General features: G+C 41.7%; 1 protein-coding gene across 2 annotated transcripts in view; it reads left to right on the forward strand.

Moving 5' to 3' along the window:
- The window catches only part of nova1 (NOVA alternative splicing regulator 1), a 45,101-nt gene that overhangs the window by 15,488 nt on the left and 15,282 nt on the right, over window positions 1-14,331 (forward strand). For both annotated transcript variants that reach the window (XM_054754807.1, XM_054754808.1), the window contains exon 3: window positions 12,841-13,007. In XM_054754807.1, coding sequence (XP_054610782.1) covers window positions 12,841-13,007 — 167 coding nt within the window. The remainder of the gene's footprint in view (window positions 1-12,840; window positions 13,008-14,331) is intronic.

Genomic DNA, 14,331 nt, shown 5'->3' on the forward strand with positions numbered 1-14,331 from the left:
TGATTGGGTGCTTGTCCTGGTCCGTACGAGTAATGAGAAACAACTGCCTGTGTGACTGAGTAGTCAGTACAGACTGACGAAACTAAAGTGGCCCACTCTTAAATGTTTGTAGATATTTCGGCTGCGTCATTGCCGTTTTGGCTGATGTAGCATGCTAACACCATTACACACGGTTCACGCCCTCATCTGTCTTCCTGCGGCAGTCATGAGCACGACCCAGCAGCAGCACAATCACACACAAGAGAAATCAGGGGACTAGAGAACCAGGGAAGCCATTCTTTCCTGCACGCCTCTCTGCAATGGCTCAAACAATCCAATCGTACCATGCTGGGCCCACTTCACACCCAAAGTCCGGCATGTTTGGCTAGTGTGAGCGCACTGATTCCTGCCCAGACACAGCACGCTTCCCCTCCGTTGGCACGATTGGAAGAGGCGGTCATAAAGTAGAATGACTAAAATGCCATTGTTCCTCGCAGGTTATCTTATATCTTATAAGCGACACAATTCATAATAGAAATAAAATACAAAGACTCAAAATGAAGCAAAAGTCAATTTTCTAACCGCACCTGGGGCGACAGAGTTTTTAGTTTCGCTGCCCCCTCCCTCCGGCACTCCCTCCTGGCACCCGCCCATTAATTGCACTGACCTGCCCACCTTTAAGACGCATGCTAAAACCCATCTCTTCAAACTTGCTTGTAAGGTTTGATTTCATTTTTTGCTTAGTTATTCTCATTTAACGGCATATGTCCTGTATTCTTTTGATTTATTGTACATTGTATTGATTGCATTGCTTGACCTATTCTAAAGTGCCTTTGGAGTTTTTAGAAAAAACCCTTCTAAATGAAACGGAGTATTATTATTATTACTTTGCTTTTTTATTGCAATTTCTTTGTCTTACTTCGAGCCGTTCCGAGAGAAGCGATGGCATTAACTGAAGCACGTCTTTATTACGCACGCAAATGAACTCACGGGTGGCCAAGCGTGTTGTGTGTTTGACTTGATGCATTTGTAGTCTTGGTATTTTATTTCTAAGGGTGTCACGAGACACCCAACTCACGAAATGAGATGATGCGCGAGATTGGGGCCACGAGACGAGACAAGATTTCAACATTCCTTTTTAGAAAATTACAATGAAAAAATGTGATCGGACAAACAAACTTTTTTTATATAACCGAGTCATTTCCATATTACATTTATTATCATTCATGGTAGCAATTCATAGGCTGCCCTTTTCTCATGAGACACCTTTTTGTCAAAACCAGAAATTTCACCATGTTTGAATCTCACAGGATCTCGTGACACCCCTTTTTATTTCTATTTTGAATCGTGTCGGTTATCAGCAATCGCTTTTCTGTCATTCGGTAACTCCAGGTTCTACACTACCTCTTCCAATCGCGCCTAAAAGAGGGGAAGCGTGCCGTGGCTGGGCACGAATCGGTGCCCAACACTCAACTCTCGCCAAAGATGCCGGACTTTCAGTGTGAAACAGGCCCAGGCACAATACGGTTGGCCTAGTGTGAGTGCACCCTCCGACTCCCACTAACGTCACCTCACGCCTCCCATTCGTCCATGAAAGACATAAAAGCATGTATTCAAAAAGGCCCTGACGGGGACTGTAAAATGAGTCCTCGGTGTGGATGGCTGAGATGAGTGAGTAGAGATAGTGAAGAGTGGGGATGATGCATGATTGTATGCAAGAGAGGGGACAGGCGGGCCATCCCAGAAATAGCCTCTTTCAATCTCTCTCAGTAGACATGACCCCTCTCCCAGCTGTACTCAAGCTACTCCAACACAAGCCAAGTTTCCTCTTTCCTCCTCCCCACTCAGTGTTTCTTTCAGATTGGGTTCCGAGTAGTCGGGGACAGAAACGATGACGTCATTCTGACATTTTACTTGCACGCTTGCCCTCGAATGCACAAAGTTTTTCATATTTGTCATGAGAACAAAACTTTTGCCTGATTGAATTTCATGATCCCCCGATAATGCAGTGCACTGTACTGCACATGCGCCCACTCATACCGTGCAAGAAGCACACACACACCCACTCCAACCTAGTGACTCACATCACCTTATGTGAGCACATTGCATGAAAACAGAACTGTGGGAATTCACCATCCAAACATAAACGGGAAAGTAAACACGAAGCGTTGAGGCCAGGTTACGTCGTCTTGGTTGTTGAAACATAAAATATAATCAGAGTACAATGGAGCCCGTTGAGTCGATCCCGCTTATGTCGACACACCATCTACTGTATGTCGACTAGCTCAAGGCGTGGTCCACCGTGCTCTTATTACATACCTGGGTAATTTCTACGAAACGTGTTGTAGTATTTTTTTTTAACCTTTCCTGTTTGTCAGCATAACCGTGCAGTATGGCTGGACTGTACGTTTATTTTGCCATAACAAATTTGCTGTACAACAGGTGAGTCTGGTATGCGCCCCCTGTTCAAGTTGTATTGCGGTTTTATTTTAAAGCTACCAAACAGTACATGGTTTAAGACCGGACAGACACAAAGGAAAGCAAGAAAAAGTGAACATAGGCTTGGATATGGATGGGGGCGTGAAAAATGCAGCAATGGATGGTGAGAGCGTCCATTTCATCGTCTGTTGGTGCTGGGTGGGCCAGATAAGCATTGGTGCAGGAACCTGTGGATGGACATGGTGAGAGAAGAGGGTGGAACAAGCAGACAGACATTGCAACAACTGTTGCAATAGCATATTCACCTGCTAGTGATTAGAAGTGAGCAACCAGGACAGCCATAATACTAATAGAAATACGGTAATCCCTCGTTTGTTGTGGTTAATCGGTTCCAGATCCGATTCCTTTCCTTATAAATGGAATATTGCCGTAGTTAGAGCATAGAAAACCTGTTTATAACCTCCTAAATACGCTTTTTAGCATTATTGGAGCCCTCAAGATATGAAATAACACCCCATAGTCACTTTTACACATGCAACCCAATATAATAGACATAATAATAGAAAATATGACATCTTAGACATAAATAAGATATAACATAGAGTCACATGTTAGCACTGACAGCGTAGTTGCTGCGGTGGCCATTGTCTCATCAATGTAACGTTGCTGACACCTAGTGATCAAAGTGGAAGACTCTTTGTGGTGAATTAGCGTCTCACAATGCACTGCAGTCGCTTTATTAACGAGCAGAGAACACATATGCAGTGATCACACAGGAGCTACTGTCGGCCACAACTCACGGCAGTATGTGTTCTCTCCACACTGCTAACCAAAGACGCTGCTGCTAACAGTGAGCTAACCACACCTGTCAACTCTATCTAGATGACGTCACACATGCCACTCCGCAGGCCCCGCCCCTTAAAGGCGCACACAAGTCACAGATATTACATTAGATATCATGTCTTCTCAATGCCTTATATTTTATTTTCATTCATTTAGCCATTTTTTTTGCTTCAGACTGCTTAATTTAGGCCAAGAATACTTACAGTCTACTTAAATAGCTTTTTTAAAACTAACAATAGGCCGTATTGAACCACAAAGCAGCGATCATTTGTTTATTAATTCATTTTGGAAAAAATGTGATAGTGAGGGTGTGATGTTCGAACTGCGATGTAGCGAGGGACAACATGTAACGGTAGTGAGGATAATCATATTAATAATAAAGGTTGTAATAATAATAGTAGTAGTAGTAGTAGTAGTAGTAATAGTTCAGGGATTACTGAAGACATGGGACATGATGAGGTCTCCCGCGACGTTATGTCTGCAGATTGTTTTGTCCATTTTGTACAACTGGTGTTTTTAGAGTTTCCACGGTATATACCCTTACTGGTTGATCTTCACAGTTTAATTCTGGCAGTTTCATTTCTGCATGTATTACTTTCAACCTCAAGTAGAAAATAATCTCTAACTGTATATAAGATAATAGTCATTTTACTTAAACCTTTTGCCACTCCATCATATGTAGGCATATTTAAACCCAGAAGGTGAAATAAAAACATCGATTTTAACATTTTATCAGATTGAAAGTGCTCTGTTGTAGGGATATTGATGCAGTAATAAAACTAGCGAGACCGAGGCCTGTGTAGCAGTTATAGGCCAGTGGGAATATGGAGGAAAACAATGTTTGTGGTTCCCTGAATCTTAAGTGTCTTTACCATTGAATGGTAGTAGGGGTGCAACACTACGCCGTGATCACAGATTGGTACGTGCATTGGTTTTAAGGTCACGGTGCGGTTCATTTTGAGTGAAGAAAAATGCAAAATGTAAAACCGCTGCTAGAGTCAATTCAGTGTAGGTTAATATAAGCTAAGCTACGTAGAGCAGGTCGTCCTATTAAAACATCCACTGGTGATGTGCGATACCACTGATTTCCTTTACTGAGTAAAATTCAGGCTGGTGCTGTATCGGCGATAGCGATTCAATCCGATACCTTGTGCAAATACACCTAATGTGTTTGGTAAAATTTTGAAAAGCAGTGCTTTTCAAAATATAACATAACTCATACCGTTAATAATACAAGATATCAGCATACTTGATTTATTTATGTTAAACGCTGAAGTATATTGCGGTACTGGAGTGATTTACAATGTAACAAAGCTAATATACAAGAGAAAACACAAAGAGTGGACAAAATCATATAAAATATGTGAAAATGGTGTTTAAACAATAAAAAAAGAAAATAAGTAAAATAATAAAACCATTCAAATAAATGCTATATTATTAAGAACTACTATAAAAACTAATTCACACACGGCACCGTTTAAGATGGTCCGTCATTTCAACAGGCTGAGACTGACTGACCGAGCGGTGTGCACCCAGGCGGAAGAAAGAAGTAGTTCCCACCAACCGCGTGTCTTTTAGACAAGATCTTTATAGTTACTTACCTCGTACTGTTATTCTGTTAATGATATACATTACCTCAACTTACTGAAGTATGAAATTATCAATATTTTGATTTCAGAATCAATTTCAGAGCATAAAGGTCTGGTGTCAGAGGTATCGATATTATAGTATCAATCCGCACATCACTAACATCCACATCTGAGCTTTGTGTTGTAGGTGACAACGCAAATGAGTGTAACATTTAATAATATGTCTCATTAATAATGAATTTTATTTGTACAACATGCAGAGGGCCGATAAAAATGAGCTGCGGGTCGAAAATGGCCCACGGGCTGGACTTTCGGCACCCCTGGTTCACAAGGCTTCTTTTTAGGAAACTGCAAAAATGCTGACAAGTGCAACAGTAACAGTTAGAACAGTGTGACTGATTATTTTGTTTGTAGTAATAGATGAAAGTTTATGCATTTTAAGTTGAATTTGAATTTGTTGAACCGGTACTGTGCCTGGAAAATGTCATGGTATGTTTCAAGTTGAAATGTTTACCAGATAGCTTTTGGTTTTGTTTTACAACACTTCTCTGGAGCCATAATAACGTCTTCTAAAATACTCAATTGTGGCACCGGCAGGGCTTTATGGCATTTAGCAACCATTAACACCACACTTGAAAATCGTTCACTTCCACCTCACATGCCACAATTGATATTAGTTATGAAGAGCTAAGCCTGCTGGAATTTGCACCTTATTCAATGCATGCTGAAATGTCCTCATGCTAGGTGTTAACGCCAATGTCTTCACACCCAGCATGCTTTGTGACACATCTTGTTCAATATACATCAGCTTCTTTTCATACTTAAATTATTACCTTTTGTGTAGTGCATTTGAGGTCTTTATTTAAAAAAACAATTCCCCTTGGTTTACAACGTTGGGGTGGCGGTGACGAATGTGATCGTTTCTCTGCTTTCGGCTTATCCGTTGACATTTTTCACCGGGAAGGCAACTGTTCCTAAATAGGAGCCTTTAACGACGGCTCTGGCTTCTCCTTGGCACTATCGCTAGCCATGACTCCCGCTAGCCGAAGGCTGGACCAAACTGTATTAGTTTACCGAGTAGACGCTTGACTATAGACAGTTCTACTTCCTGTCCCTCACTCAATGTGTACTGTGTGGAAAATGGGTACGCCTCTTCACTGAAGCGAAAGTTCCGTACCAAAAAATCTGATTACATATACATGTACCATTATACCTCGAGTAGTTAGACACCAGTATTCTGTGTTTCCTTTAGTCATCCCTCGCTACATCATGGTTCGAACATCACTGCCTTGCTCTATTGCGTTCTTTCAAAAGATAATTCATAAATGATCGCTATGGCTTGACTATGGCTTACTATTAGTCCAAAAATATTGAAAGACAAGTCATACGTGGTATTCTGGTCACTAGGCATCAGTAATGTTACATTGATGAGGCATTACAGTACCTTAGATACAACACTACTTGCAGTCAGCCCTGGCATGTCCGACATGACAGAGTGAAAAAAAAGTTCTTCTCCTATTCCGTGTGGAAGTGGTACATTTTTTGGCTTCTTACTTTGTCCTTCTTCTCCACTCCGTTTGAAACCCTTTCTTAAGTTTAGAACAAATAAATTGGAGGCTAACTAGTTAGCTCGGAATTGGTGATTCTAAATTGTTCTTTGGTATGAATACTGTGTGAATGATTGTTTGTCTATATGTCCAGGGTGTACCCCGCCTCTCGCCCAAAGTCAGCTGGGATAGGCTCCAGCATACCCCCGTGGCCCTATTGAGGATAAGCGGCATAGAGAATTAATCGATGGATAGTTAGCTATATGCTATTAGCGGCAGCCCTCTCTTATGTCCCTGCAGTGATCCCGTAGCCTGCGCATCAGTGTTGTGCAATGTAGTGTAAACAGAGAATAATAGGAGTGTAAAGGTGACTACAGTATAGGGGTGTTATTTCATGTCTACAGGGCTCTAATTATGGTTACAAAAACATATTTAGGTCCTAAACAAGCTTTCTATGCTCTAACTACAAAAATATTCAGTTTACTAATACTGAATCCTACTTGGCGGAAATTCACTTATCGCGCCGGGTCTGGAACCAACAGCAATAAACGAGGGAAATAAATGTCGTGCTACCTGTTGGCACTCATTCATAAACACATCACAACAGGACTGTCTTTGAATGTCGTTGCAATTCCATACAGTGGATGGCATCGTATTTCTGCGTCTTAACACACCTCATACGCACCTGGTCTGCCAGAGAATAAGAAGACGTAGCAGGAGGGATCGGTGTTGCCACTTAGCGAGTTTTCAGACCCCTCTAAATGCTCCTTTTCAAAAAAGCAACTAACGACGAATCTAGCGAGTTTTTCTGGCCTTATTGGAGACTAACATGAAAGCATGTATCGCTCTTCTCAACGAGCAGCAGGTGCTGCTGTGGGCCCCTCCCCCAGCTATGAGCACTCACAGCTCGCTCCAGCTTTCTTGTGACATAAAAAAAAAAAGAAGCGACAGAAAAAAATGATATTTATTTGGAAACATTTGTTGTGCTTTTCTCTTTTTTTTCCTCACTTTCTGTGTCTCCTATGTCCATTACAATTCCATGAACACGCGCCAAGGCCAATTATGCAATTAGACAATGATGTAATCTAGCACCACCCCCTCCCCACCACCACAAATAGATTGCAGTCCCGTGGGAAACACTGAGTATTCTTGCAAATCCAGCTGCATAGCGATGCCAAAGTCCAATTACAATCATGCGCGTTAATTAGGTGACATTATTTCCTCTCTTCCCTCGAGCTGTGAAGCGTATTTCACATACATCGCAGAAAACGTTCACCCTTACAACAAAATGTGTCACTGCGGAAATCCCGACAGCCAACTAACGGCTAAACTGTTTGTAAATCACCACATTACTCGTGTGAATGAATTTGAAAACCCGAGCGTGATGACGGGTGATGCGTGGCATATCGTGAAGACATCGAACAGCGGATTTAAAGTTGGGGCAGCGGTGGATTCTTAGCAGGGAAGAGCTTAAGCAACTAAGCAGAAGAATTACAACTTTGTTCAGCCAAAATCAAGACGAAAGATCTTGAACGTCACTGGTGTCTTTGGCAAAGCTGAGGACTGACAAGTTGAGTCCCAGGAGCATTTCTTTCTCCGCTCTCTGCCAACAAAAAGGCTCGCAACTCAAAGCCTGAAGTATTTCTCCTGAAATCTGTCACCTGGCATGGAAATCTGAGTAACGTAGGTATCGGAATCTAAATGGACAGCTCTACAAGCTCTGCCAAGCTCTACTGCAGATGGTTGCGTGTCGTAAAGGCATCTCATCTATGATAACATTTGTAGCCTTACGGCACCAAACAAGCACAGTGGCATGGCAGCTGCAGGGCTGCTCTGCGACACGCTTTCAAGATGCACATTTTTATCTTTCACCGCGACTTTCTGTACCATTGCCTGATTGTGTTTTTTGCAGGCGGAAAGGTTCGCAAGTCTGGTTCTTTTAATCCTCGTACACAGTGAGGCGTTCGGAACCCTTTCTTGTTTAACAGAGTTTTATTTATCTCTTTTGCTCTAATGTGAACAAAAGGATAAAACTGCAAAAGAGCATTAATAAGACATTACACCCACATTTTAGGTAATAACACACCTTGGCTTGTGTACAGTAATCCTTAAAACAAGACCATAACGTTAACGTTCGGAAATGTTATTAATAATGGGCAATTTATGTGTGGACGTAAAAGCACACATTAGGTTGAAAGCAGTGCTTGGAATGCTTCCCTCATCACTCTTTGTCACTTCAGAAATGACCAGCAGGTGCCGAGCAGCAACGCCAACTGTGCTTCTCTGTGGTCCCAAACTCACAGCAATTTCCTTTGCAGCTTGTTTATTTGCCCCTGCAACGTATTGGCTCTTTTGTAAAGGGGGGATTTCAGTGTATCCCCTAGATACTCACCCCCGAGGCCTGATTTTGAGTAGCTCAAATTAGGGTCAAAGAATATTTGCTGAGTATTTTTGTAACTTTTCAGTTTCAGACATTATGCCTCTATTTGATGACAAATCACCACAAAATAGCATAAAGACAATGACCACATTGTTGGAGTGAAGATCTGTTTTGTAAATAAAGTACAATTGAAATGTTGCCAGCCACATAAATAAAACACAAACAACTTGCCTCTCCCTTCTATTTGTCAAAGTAGCTCAAATAGTGATAAGACCCCTAATCTAGGATGTATGATGTTATTGTTATTGTCAGGATAATGTTACAATTGTGGATTACATTAAACACTGAATAATGTAAATCTAATTCATCCGTTCTGGTCACCCAAAAATGTTAACACAAAACACTTTTTTATCGTTTTACATGCAGAAAACTATTTGAAATGCATATAAATACATATACATGATGACTGAAAGCGATAAATTAACATTTCATGTCATACTACCTTGCTTGAACACTTGAATGTTGACGAAGACGGTTATGTGGGAGCGGCAATGAGATAAGACGAGCAGAGGTCCACACAGACGCCACCTTTGGGTTTTACCACGTGTTATTTCTTGAATTCCATCATGTGTCTCACCTTCTTTATCAAAGCAGCTTTCTTTGACTCCATTGCGGGTTATTTTGCAGCCGTGAGCAATAAGAAAAGCAGAGAATTTGCCAGTGAGGGAGTTAAATCTACATTTCCATGAAGATTTTCGGCATAAACGGGAAGCTATGGTAACCGGGGTGTACGCTAAAAACCAAGGTTCCACTGTACAGTAATTAATTCTACATTGTGTTTGACGCCAACACACAAACAACCACTCACAGCACCGCACATTTTCCAAATGAGTGTGTTCGAGATCCTTGGTATGATTGTACTGCAGTTTATTTTCTATTCATTAAGCTACGTCTTTGTGCTATGGCCAAAGGGCTGCACTTGCTTCCTTGACAACACTTACTGGCTTACCAGGTTGTCTCGTTCACACGCTGTTCATTGGAGGCCAAGCAGCTCATCATTCTCATCTCATCTGCCCTCACATTATGATGACACAGCATCAGGAGCAATTACGGCTCCAGTATCTGGCTGAATGACATTTCAGCGTTTGAGGAACTGGGACTGCACCAGTAATCTCTATAGCCTCTGGACCACCTTGGCCAATTCAGACCAAAAGGGTCAGAACAAAGAATGGACAGCCTAATTTGGTTTCTAATCAACCCATTTAAGTCGACACCCCTAGGACTGGCCGACTCACCAGCCATTGCTTCCACATTTACTTGTAACTCGCTTTCCTCAATTGGTATGTATTTTTATTTAGAGTCCTCTGTTTTCATATGGTATTTTATGGTGTATTGTACTTGTCATTTCTTTGTATGCCTAGACTGATGATAGTAAAGCTGTCATACATGCACAAATCTGTCTTCTGGTGGTTTACAATCTAAAAATAACAAAAAAAAATGCAGTGGTACAATTCTGAAGTTTATTTTGTACTAAGCATGACGTCGCTATGGGCCTGATTTACTGAATGTTTGCGTGCATCCAAACGTGCAAACTTGATTGCATGTGCAAAGCTGATCTACACAAAACGTTGATGAGACATGGCGCTGTCAAACCTGAAACGGTTTGCAGCCATATTTTTGTGTTTATATTCAGCACGTGCAAACCGGCGCGTTACGCACAAATGTCTGCGGTCATTTGGCGAGTAGGAGGCATAGGTGCAATTGCAGTTGGACTGTCAGAAATAAAAATAGTAGAAACAGTTGAGACTCCTTGCGACACTTCTGGATCCTTCCAGCGCTTGTTGTCATTTCACTCTGCTTAGCGATGATGATGAAATTAACAATACTGAAACACATGTTGACACAAGCAGGTACGTTTTCGTAAAAAGAATAACACGGTGGACTGGGACTTGAAGCACTGAAAAATGTATTTCACAAGCAACTGAAGAGATATGTTCATCATTTTTTAGCTCATTCAATACCAAAGACGTATTTATACATTTTTAGAATCACGAACACCGGATCCCAACAACGTATTTCTACATTTTTTTTGCGCAAGAGGCAAAAAGAGGTGATGATGCAACTCTGCACTAATGCATTGACATTTAAGAGCAGTTTTAGAAGCAAAAAATATTTGTGTCAAAGTGAAAGTTATGCTTGAAATGTATCTTTTCACAAAGAGCTGTTTTTCTCCCTTTTTTAGTCGGGAACTGATATTTTCCTGAAACTTACCTATGTTCTACTGCTGATTACTAAAGAACGGAAAAAGGTTTGAAGCTAACTTTTTTTTTCCTGACGAAACACAGGAGCCTATTCTTTCTTTTGGTAGGTTCCATGTTTATATAGCCATAGAACACGATATTCTGTGTGCCTTGAAACATCAGTCAAAATCGTCTAAGATGGCCGGCACTGAATTTGATGACGTATCAATTACAGATTGTGGAATGTTGGGAAAAGTGGGAAATTTTGGGATGTGGAAAAAAGAAGGCCCGAATGAACTGGAGGTTTTCATGCTGGAATGGTTTGAATCATTTGAGATGTATAACTTATTTTCAATGGGAATGTTGACGCGGAAAATGTGGAATTTTTTGGGACTGTGTTGACAGATAGCCATAGTGTCGTGAATGATTTCAATTGGTGGAGAAATGTGGAGGGAGTTGAGTGGCCTAAAATGGGGCGTAATGAGACGAATAAATCAAGAATTTGGTGCCCTTTAGCGTTTAAACATTTTGTTGCAGGATAACATGTTTGAATGCTGCCAAGCATGTTTGTATTACCCATTTTGCAATTTTGACACTGCATCAAGAATTTCCCTCGATATCGATATTTGATGTTGCTCACCGATTCCGTAGACTGTGAGACACCAATATGATACATCGGAATAACTGTGTGAGGTCTACGAGTGACATTATATGTTATTCATTATTTGACTTGAACAGACTGACACCAAGAACACATGTTCCTGACAAAGGCATTTGACATAACAGCGACAGAAAGTAAGGCAGGAAGGCACATCCAGAATTGGCGAGTTTTTAAAATGGAGCGTAGCAGACATGCTGTTGCGTCACCTGTTTCCATGCCTCAGCCCCTTCGCCATGGAAACGGAATGCTGGCTGGGTCAATGTGGGTGTAGAAAGAACTCCAGAGGTTGTTGAGCCTCCCAGAACTGCAAGGCGAGTAAGACTCCGTGTTGGTGCGCTGCAAGAGTTACATCATAGAAGAGGAATCCTTCTCCCCCCTGTGGTTTACTAACTAAGCATGCGTCTTTTGGCTGTTTCTCTGTCGATTGCATAAATGGGGAACAGAAGGAATAGGTCAGTAATTGGGTTGCTTTGTGAAATGTCAACTAACATTTTGAATTTCCAAGAAGTCTCAATAGAAATGTAGATTTAACTCCCTCGCTGGCAAAAATGGTCTAGTTACGTAGTACACCGAACACATAAAAAGATTAAATGAAACAGAGATTCCAAAAAGTGTGCTGAGTGACCACCGTCCATGCCATTCATCCCTGATGATGCTTGTGGCGGTCGAGCGGCTTGGACCAGGCATGCTGCCAATGTTGATCGGAGTTTTGAGCATTTTTGCGATAGCTGATTTCACTTCTACGGTGGGAGCTTTCCTTTTCTTTGCCGCACTGCCATCAGGGGAGGCTGCCTTGCATTCTTCTGCACACCTAACTAGTTCTCGAGCGAGTCTCTGATTTACAAACTGAACTGTTTATGGGAGTGTGTTGTAACCACGACACGTTGTAAGACAAAACGTTGAAAACCAGTGACTGCCTGCATTATTTGCCAGTGTCAGTAGCACTGAGACACATTGTTAGCCTTTAAAAGATCCCAAAGCCATGCCTCTTTTCCAAGTGGTTGAAGGATAGCTTGATATTTACTTTGGGAATGACTTTTTTAGGCGTTTTAGCCACACACAAAAACCCCGGAATTTGAAGGGCTTATCCTGTTAATACCCACTCAAGCGTGGATTAAAGTAACCGATCATTTCTGTTTCTTCTCTTGGCCTGTCATTGCAGGAACAACAGAGCGTGTCTGTCTGATACAGGGTACAGTCGAAGCTCTCAATGGTGTCCACAACTTCATTGCTGAGAAAGTCCGTGAGATGCCTCAGAGTGCCCAGAAGCCGGAACCAGTCAGCATACTGCAGCCACAGACCACGGTCAATCCTGATCGTATCAAACAGGTGAGTTACAGTATAGGAAAGACTTGAAATAACGTTGGCCAACACATTTTTCCTCCTGTACAAAAACAAAACCAAAATATCTCAGATGCCAGTGCTGCCATCAGCTGTTGAAACCAGGGTCTGTATGTACAGGGTGGGCCAAAAGTAGGGAGACACTTTTTAAATTAACTAACTTATGCTGCTCCAAAAAAAAAGGGAACACACGCTTGGATCTCGATGATTGCAGTATTCTTGGAAGTCAAAATCAGGAACCCATGGAGGTCTGGATTCAGAATCATACTCAAAACAAAAGTAGAATAATCAGCTCACGATCTGATCCCACTTCCTCAATTCCTCAACTGAGGGATCTCCTCCCAGAACTGGATCAGGGCATCCGGCAGCTCCTGGACAGTCTGTGGTGCAACGTGATAGTGGTGGTGGATGGAATGAGACATGGTGTCTCAGAGGTGCTCCATCGGATTCAGCCAGCCCATACCATCAATGCCTTCAACATGCAGGAACTGCTGACACATTACCTACCTACTTTTGGCCCAGGCTGTATAAATGCAGTAGAACCCGTTTAGGTTGTCCCCGTTAATGTCGACAACCAGTCTAAGTCGACCAGCTCATCCAGTCCTGGTCCACTGTATTCTTGTTACTAAAAAGGGCCCGCTCAAAGGAAAAATGCACTTTTTTTGGAATTTTGCCGATCGACCTTTTTCACAGTCACAACAACTGTAGACACGACAACAACCGCACCGCCGCTGTCAGTGTCAGCTGAGAGTGACGCTTTTCATCGCAGACGTGACGAGTTCAAGCGGTAAACTATGTTAAATGTTGCTTCACGTTTTTATCAATTACAGTAAAAGCGTTGAGATGATCCACTTGGTAGGTAATAATAATAATAATAATGAGGATTTTAAGGACTTTATCTACCTCAGGCAATAGGAGAATTTTCTCATTCACACTTGTTAGTAGATGTTTCCTTTAAGCCATCATCGACATTTTTGTTGACAAAAAAAGACTCAACTGAGTCATTTCTATGAAAAATCGGTCTGATTATGTCGACATGTACTGTAGTACTTAAGCATTATCACGCGCGTCTTTTTCAAAAAGCAGATTTGTGGCATCAAAAGTAGATTTGTGGCATGTGTGGTCATGCCAAACAACAAAAGGGCAACAGGAAATGAATTGCCAGTTACCTTCAAAGCTGCAGCATGAATGAACTATCATTGACTGGTCTGTATGCCTTTTAATGTTTGTGCTTTTTGGTGTCATGTTATATTCCCGCCATTGATCATGACGAAAATTATTTGATGGACTGATCACCTTTAACATACGAGTC

This window comes from Dunckerocampus dactyliophorus, chromosome 16, assembly GCF_027744805.1.
Source record: "Dunckerocampus dactyliophorus isolate RoL2022-P2 chromosome 16, RoL_Ddac_1.1, whole genome shotgun sequence".
Lineage (NCBI taxonomy): Eukaryota > Metazoa > Chordata > Actinopteri > Syngnathiformes > Syngnathidae > Dunckerocampus > Dunckerocampus dactyliophorus.